This window comes from Mobula birostris, chromosome 7 (assembly GCF_030028105.1).
Source record: "Mobula birostris isolate sMobBir1 chromosome 7, sMobBir1.hap1, whole genome shotgun sequence".
NCBI classification, from domain to species: domain Eukaryota; kingdom Metazoa; phylum Chordata; class Chondrichthyes; order Myliobatiformes; family Myliobatidae; genus Mobula; species Mobula birostris.
The window spans coordinates 93,412,898-93,421,355 of NC_092376.1; the positions used below are offsets into that span (position 1 = coordinate 93,412,898).

Sequence of the window (8,458 nt, forward strand, 5' to 3'; positions counted from 1 at the left end):
CTTTCCCTAATAAGCAATAGGTCATCAAGCTGCAGTTCCAGATCCCTAACACGGTCTCTGAGGAGCTGCATTTGGTGCACCTGGCGCAGATGTGGCCATCAGGGAGGCTGGAGGTCTCCCAGGATTCCCACTTATGACACCCCGAACAAAGCACTAACCCTGCAGACATGCTATCTAATACTACAGGAATGAAACAAGGAAAAATAAGTCTACTTACCCACTTACCTCGCCAAACACACAAACTTTTTAAATTATTAGCTCGTACTGTTAGCTGTGTGAGCCCTGCTGTTCCTCTGTCTGTCCGGGCCGATTCTCCAAGGGGGAGAAAAAAAAGAGTTGGTGCCTCACTCGCGCCTCTTCCCGTTAGCGTCTAAGCCCGTTGAGCCAAAGCCCTATACTCTGCTGCTACTCACTCCGCTGCCCGCTGTATAGGGTGGTCTCCTTTTTAAACTCTCCACGCTGCCCTGTCTATGTCACACACCTGAGCAGTCTCGTCCTTCTTGTACTCGAAGTTTTTTTAAAAACTGCCTTCCTTCAGAATTTAGCTTTAACGCTGCTCTTCTTGTCCTGATTCAAAAAGCCAACGAAAGAGCATATAAGGTAGCAAAAGTGAGTGGGAAATTTTGAAAATCTAACAAAAGACAACTAAAAAAACTATAAGAAGGGAAAAGATGAAATATGAGTGCAGGTAGCCAATAATATACAGCTGGATAGAAAAAGTTTCTTCTGTTATATAAAGAGTAAAAGGGAGGTGAGAGTTGATATTGGACCACTGAAAAATGATGCGGGTGAGAGTAATGGGGGACAAAAAATGGCAGGTGAACTTAATGAGTACTTTGCATCAGTCTCACTGTGGAAGACACCAGCATTGTGCCAGAGGTCCATGAATTTCAGGGAGCAGGAGTGAGTGTCGTTGCTATTACAAAGGATGTGGGGGTAGAAAGGTGGGTTGGCAATTTTGCAGATGACACAAAGGTTGTTGGTGTTGTAGATAGTGTAGAGGATTGTCAAAGATTGCAGACAGACATTGATAGGATGCAGAAGTGGGCTGAGAAGTGGCAGATGGAGTTCAACCCGGAGAAGTGTGAGGTGGTACACTTTGGAAGGACAAACTCCAAGGCAGAGTACAAAGTAAATGGCAGGATACTTGGTAGTGTGGAGGAGCAGAGGGATCTCGGGGTACATGTCCACAGATCCTTGAAGGTTGCCTCACGGGTGGATGGGGTAGTTAAGAAAGCGTATGGGGTGTTAGCTTTCATAAGTCGAGGGATAGAGTTTAAGAGTCGCGATGTAATGATGCAGCTCTATAAAACTCTGGTTTGGCCACACTTGGAGTATTGTGTCCAATTCTGGTCAACCCACTATAGGAAGGATGTGGAAGCATTGGAAAGGGTACAGAGGAGATTTACCAGGATGCTGCCTGGTTTAGAAAGTATGGATTATGAACAGAGATTAAGGGAGCTAGGGCTTTACTCTTTGGAGAAGGAGGATGAGAGGAGACGTGATAGAGGTGTACAAGATAATAAGAGGAATAGATAGAGTGGATAGCCAGCGCCTCTTCCCCAGGGCACCACTGCTCAATACAAGAGGACATGGCTTTAAGGTAAGGGGTGGGAAGTTCAAGGGGGATATTAGAGGAAGGTTTTTTACTCAGAGAGTGGTTGGTGTGTGGAATGCACTGCCTGAGTCAGTGGTGGAGGCAGATACACTAGTGAAGTTTAAGAGACTACTAGACAGGTATATGGAGGAATTTAAGGTGTGGGCTTATATGGGAGGCAGGGTTTGAGGGTCGGCACAACATTGTGGGCCGAAGGGCCTGTACTGTGCTGTACTATTCTATAAAGGAAAAAGTGCTAGGCAAACTCAAAGATCGTAAGGTAGATAAGTCACCTGAATCAGATGGACTACATCCCAGAGTCCTGAGAGAGGTTGCTGAAGAGATAACAGATGCACTGGTCATGATCTTTCAAGAATCACTTGATTCTGGCCTGGTCCTAGAGGACTGGAAGATTGCAAATGTCACTCCACTCTTTAAAAACGGAGGAAGGTAAGAGAATGGAAATTATAGGCCAACATGAGGAATTCTGCAGATGCTGGAAATTCAAGCAACACACTTCAAAGTTGCTGGTGAACGCAGCAGGCCAGGTAGCATCTATAGGAAGAGTTACAGTCGACGTTTCAGGTGGAGACCCTTCACCAGGACTAACTGAAAGAAGAGCTAGTAAGAGATTTGAAAGGGGGAGGGGGAGGTCTAATGATAAAGTAAGTCAAAGTCAGCATGGTGTCTGTAAAAGGAAATCTTGCCTGACATATCTGTTAGAGTTCTTTGAGGAAGTAACAAGCAGGGTGGACAAAGGAGAGGTAGTGGATGTCATTTATTTGGATTTTCAGAAGGCGTTTGATAAGGTGCTACACATGAGGCTGCTTAACAAGATAACATCTTATGACATTACAGGAAAGATACGGGCATAGATAGTGGAATGGCTGACAGGCAGGAGGCAGTAAGTGGGAATAAAAGGGAGCCTTTTCTGGTTGGCTGCCGGTGACTAGTAGTGTTCCTCAAGGACACCTGCTTTTTACATTGTCAATGATTTAGATCAGGGGTCCCCAACCTTTTTTGCACCACGGACCGGTTTAATATTGACAATATTCTTGCAGACCGGCTGACTGGGGGGGGAGGTGGTGGGGTTCAAGTAGGGTTAAACTCACCTCAACATGTCTTTTACAGTTAGGGTTGCCAACTTTCTCACTCCCAAATAAGGGACAAAAGTAGCAGTCAAATCCTGGGACACTTCACCCCAGGAAAGACTACCGTGACCATGAAGCCTTGCGCGGGCACCTGTGTGCGCATGCGTGACGTGCGCTTGTGATGTGTGCATGCACGTACATGCCGATTTTTTTCCACAAATCGGTTTTGCCTTCATCTTCCGGACTACACTGTACATACATTATTCTATTTTATATAGGCTGTGTATTTACCATATCATTCCTGCTTTCACTATATGTTAGTGTTATTTTAGGTTTTATATGTTATTTGGTATGATTTGTTAGGTTATTTTTTGGGTCTGGGAACACTCAAAATTTTTTCCCATATAAATTAATGGTAATTGCTTCTTCACTTCACGCCATTTCGGCACAAAAGGTTTCATAGGAACGCTCTACCTTAGCAGGGGAAATACGGGCCAAACCAATTTAGCCCAATATACGGGATGTCCTGGCAAATATGGGACAGCTGGCAACCCTATGTTCAAGTTCAACAGTACGTGACAGGGAATGAGGAAAGGTGCAGCTGACTCATATCGTTTCCTCACGGCCCGGTAGCACATGCTTTACGGCCCGGTACCGGTTGGGACCCGCTGATTTAGATAGTGGAATAGATGGCTTTGCAGCAAAGTTTGCAGATTATATGAAGACAGGTGGAGGGGTAGGTGGTGCTGAAGAAGCAATGCAATTGCAGCTGGACTTAAACAATCTGGAAGAACGGGCAAAAAATGGCAGATGGAATAGAGTTTTGGGAAACGTATGATAATGCATTTTGATAAAAGGAACAATAATGCGGATTATTATCTAAGTGGGGAGAAGGTTCAAACATCAGAGGTGCAGAGGGACTTGGGACTTCTCATGCAAGACTCCCAGAAGATTATTTTACAGGTTGAGTCTGTGGTAAAAAAGGCAAATGCGATGTTGGCATTTATTTCAAGGAGAATAGAATATAAAAGCAAGGAGATAATGCTGAGTCTTCATAAGACACTAGTCAGGCCACATTTAGAGTATTGTCAACAATTCTCAGAAAGAAGGTGTGGTCATTGGGAAAGAATCCAGAGGAGGTTCAGGAGGATGATTCTCTGAATGAAGGGGTCAACATGAGGAGCATTTGGCAGATTTGGGCCCATACTCTAGAGATGAGAGGGTTAAGCTATGAGGAGCGATTGATTCCCCTGGGATTGTACTCACTGGAATTCAGAAGAATGAGAGAAGATCTTATAGAAACATACAAAATCATGAAAGGGATAGATAAGATAGAGGCAGGAAAGTTGTTTCCACTGGTAGGTCAGACTAGAACTAGGGGACTTAGCCTCAAGGTTCGGGAGAGTAGATTTAGGACAGAGATGAGGAGGAACTGCCGTTCCCAGAGAGTGGTGAATCTGTGGAATTCTGTCCCCAATGAAGCAGTGGAGGTTATCTCAGTAAATATTTTTAAAACAAGGTTGGATAGATTTTTGCATAGTAGGTGAATTAAGGGTTAAGGGGAAAGAGCAGGTCAGTGGAGATGAGTCCATGGCCAGATCAGCCATGATCTTATTGAATGGCGGGGCAGGCTTGACGGGCCAGATGGCCTACTCCTGCTCCTATTTCTAATGTTCTTATGTACTCACTGGAGTTTAGAATAATGCGTGGGGATTTCATTGAAACCTACCAAATGTTGAAAGAACTAGATAGGGTGGATCTGGAGAGGATGTTTCCTCTGCTGGTGGTATCCAGAACTGGAGGGCACAGCCTCAAAATTGATGGGCAACCCTTTAGAACGGAGGCAAGGAGGAATGTTTTTTGCCAGAGAGTAGTAATAGAATGCTCTGCCAGAAACAGCGGTGGAGGCCAAATCCGTGGGTATATTTAAGGCGGAAGTTGATCGTTTCCTGATTAGTCAGGGCATCAAAGGATATAGAGAGAAGGCAGGTGTATGGGTTTGAGTGGGATCTGGAATCAGCCATGATGGAATGGCAGAGCAGACTTGATGGGCTGAATGGCCTAATTCTGCTCCTATTTCTTATGGTCTTTTTTCTTTGTTTTCCAATTTTCTAGGATGTGCAGTATTTTCCTTTCTGCAAAACAAGTTATTGTTCCTTTCAAGTGGTAAACCAATTAATTTTGAATATTTTGCTTTTTCTTAGATTCTGGTGGGTTCTAGTTTGGGAGGATGGCTCATGCTCCTTGCTGCGATAGCACGACCGGAGAGAGTAGTTGCACTTGTTGGTATAGCTACAGGGGCAGACTATTTAGTGACTGCTTTCAGACAGCTTCCTTTGGAGGTAAATAGACTGTGTTCTTAATTGTCATATAATTCCACCAAATCGCCTTTGGAAAGAAGGACAGGCCTCCACAGTATTTAGTTTGTTGTCAATATGATTCACTGCACATGTTAAAACAAAATATTTCACTACACTGGATCAGGATCAAAATCAAGTTTATTATCTCTGACCTGTTTGCCATGTCCAAAACAGAACCCCACTTTCAATGGACAGCAGAAGCATTGAGAATATATCAAAGGTTCAAAGTTCATTTAATATGAAGGTATGAATACTTTATACAACCTTGAGATTCATCTCCTTATAGATAACTACAAAACAAAAAAATTCAATAAATGTCATTAAAACAAAAGAACACCATCGAACATCCAATGTGTAGAGAAAATAAATCATGCAAATGATAAAAAGTAGCAAATATCATTCAGGACTGAAGTTCACAAAATTGAGTCCACAGTCAGGCATCACTGCAGCCGATTCAGATGCCCATTAGTTGCAGGCCACATTCTCAGTTCAGCGCAGAGATGAATAAACCTTGTGGAGCAGCGAGTTCAACTGGCCCATCCCTTGCCTCCGGCCCAACACCCTGACCTTTTCAATCTGGCTCAGTGCGTAAATCGTCCAAACCTAGGGTCGTGCCTTGCTCTTGGACCTGGACTCTACCACTTCGATACACTCTCGGTCCCAAGCCCCACCACCTCCATACTAGGCATTTAAACCAATCAAACTTTAGGTCTTTCCTTGCTCCCAGACCTGGGCTGTGCCTCAAGTTAGCTTTGTCTCACCTCAGTTTTGCTGCATCTAATTGCCTCCCAAGTCCACTCAAGCAATGGCCATACATTGGCTCGTTCCCCTCTCTCCAAGCCGGACCCCACTGCCTCATTTCAGCCTGGAAAAGCCATGCAGCACCTTCGAGACTTCAGTTCACTCTGCAAAAATGCCAGGTCATACAGTTGGTTCAAAAGCTCAGCTCCAACAGGGTAGTTACAGTCTGTATGCAGTGATCATTTACCAGAAAAGTGCGATTAATAAAGTATTGAGTTGTTTTTTTATTTGCCACCAGCAAGTAGTCGCAGAGCATCACCAGCACCATCTTAAACTGGATGCTCAGATTGAATTTCATCAGGACAATATGACTTGGAAATCTATTATATGCCCCTGTTCAGGTGTAACAGTGTTGTAGCTCTAAAATGTATAGACATGGCAAAATAATTTTGATGAATATGACAGTGTTTCATATTGATGCTTAATGTTTCCAGCTCGGATTAGCAATTAAAAATTTCCTTTCCTGAAGATTGTTATGTACTCCACATGGCTAGATAAGTGATAAGCTTTTATCTGATGAGATTATCATGACCTTTAACATCTATTGTGATAATATATTTTAACAACACTCTCTAAATTGCTTATGTTTCTATAGACAAAGAAAGAAATAGAAGAACAAGGTGAATGGTATTTGCCAAGCAAGCAAAAGGAAGCAGGATTTTACAAGATTCCTTATTCATTTATTAAAGATGCTGAAAATCACTGTGTGTTGCACAGCACCATTCCAATCACTTGTCCTGTGAGGCTTATTCATGGGATGGAGGATGGGTATATTCCCTGGCAGATTTCACTGAAAGTAGCTGAAAGTGTTGTTGGTTCTGATGTTGACCTTATCCTTCGCAAGCAGGGTCAGCATAAAATGGCTGAGAAAGATGATTTAAAATTAATAGTTTACACAATTGATGATCTCATAGACAAACTTTCAACACTGCCATAAACCAACAGCATTAGAAATTAGTATGTATATAATTAAAAAGTACATTGAATTTATAGAGGTAGTTTTTGTCATGAATTCTGTGATGTAAATATACTGTGCAGGATTATTTTGAACTGCACTTAAAATGTGCTTATTATAGAATATATTACTTTGATTAAAAAATCAGCAATTGTTAGAAACAAAAAAAATCAGAGTTTTGTTGACTGTTGATGGATGATTATTAATGCAGCACAGCTATATAAGATTACTGGTGTTAATAAGTGTGTCCTTACACAGCAATGTTAATGCATCCTTGATAGTTCAGCATTGCCTGGTTGCAGGAACAGGATGAACTATATCGTTTTAATGCAGTATTTTAGAAAAATACTAGCAGTTCCAATTAAAAATAATTCTGCACTGTTGCCAGATGTATTTCCACTCTCATTTCAGTATTATATCAATTTTTCTGTGTACATACTCTTCTTTAATTTGGAGATGTGTATTTCTGGAGTATCAGTTATAGATCTCAATGTTACATTGTTTATGAAATTTGTTTCCAAATATAACATGCATGAGATCACCCTGGGAAAAAGTGAAATGGTACAACGGATTTCTTTATAAGTTTGCTTTTATAAGTAAGAGGACAAATATTATTTGTTTAATGAATTTCTCATAAGGGATATATCCCTACTTTGACAGAACCTTCGAACCTGGTTCCTGAGAAGTCTGTTAGGTTCAAAAGCTACTAAATTGAGAATAAGTGATTTATATTAAAAATTTGCAATACAATTTGTATTTCATAAGTCAGTCTGATATTATTTAAAACATTAAATGCCACAGTATAAAATTGAAACTCTCTTCAGATGCTAAGGGCTACGATTTAGTGTTTTGCTGCTGCACAAGTCAAATAACAATAGAAGGTAAGTTTCTGTTCAGAGCTGTATCAGTTTGAATAACGAGGAGAATGTGAATACCCTCCTTGTGTGTTGGGGCAGTTCTGATGAAAGTAATTTTCTGTGTTTTTTTTTAAGAATATACAATAATCAACATAATTGTAAGTACATTGTCAAAACTGTTAGTTATTTTGTTCACATACTGATGGTTTAGATTTAATGTTTATTACAACTCCAGTCTTGGCTGTGATTTTTTTGCTACTCTCCAAATAATTAAACTGAAGAGAACATAAAAGTTGCACTGATGCTTTTATTTCCTTCTACATTCATTTCATGTTACAGAATGCTGATTTTCTGTAAGGTCAGACACACGCAGAAAAGTATATTTGAAATGCTTTTGAGCAAGTAAAGGTTTTGATGAAGTGCAGAGAAAAAATAATTACAGCAATCCTTGTGTGTGTGTTTACAAACACAAAGTATTTCTGGCCTCTCAACTTTACATGAGATGTGCTAGCAGAATCTAGTGCAGCCACTTCAATTGCTAAGGGTTATTTTTAATTTCAATTAATCTTTTCAATTTAGTACACTTTCATGCTTTAATTATTTTTAATTGTTATCAATAATCTGCCTTTATTTAGTTTTTATTTTCAGCTGTTTCTGTATATCTCTGATTGCCAGAGTCATTTGAAACTGCAAAAGTCTTTGATAGCATGACAATCAAATACCATCAAGATCATCAAGATATTGGTTTCTTTTGCCTGTAACTGAGTAATCCATAAGACAATAATACATCAGAGCAG

At 40.9% G+C, this 8,458-nt stretch overlaps 1 protein-coding gene across 1 annotated transcript in view; it reads left to right on the forward strand.

The window, feature by feature from the left end:
* The window catches only part of LOC140200333 (palmitoyl-protein thioesterase ABHD10, mitochondrial-like), a 63,054-nt gene extending 55,101 nt beyond the window's left edge, over positions 1-7,953 (forward strand). Inside the window, exons 4-5 of the mRNA XM_072263516.1 lie at positions 4,893-5,030; positions 6,445-7,953. Of these exons, the coding sequence (XP_072119617.1) occupies positions 4,893-5,030; positions 6,445-6,786 (480 nt within the window). The 3' untranslated portion in view covers positions 6,787-7,953. The remainder of the gene's footprint in view (positions 1-4,892; positions 5,031-6,444) is intronic.
* The last annotated feature ends 505 nt before the right edge of the window (positions 7,954-8,458 follow it).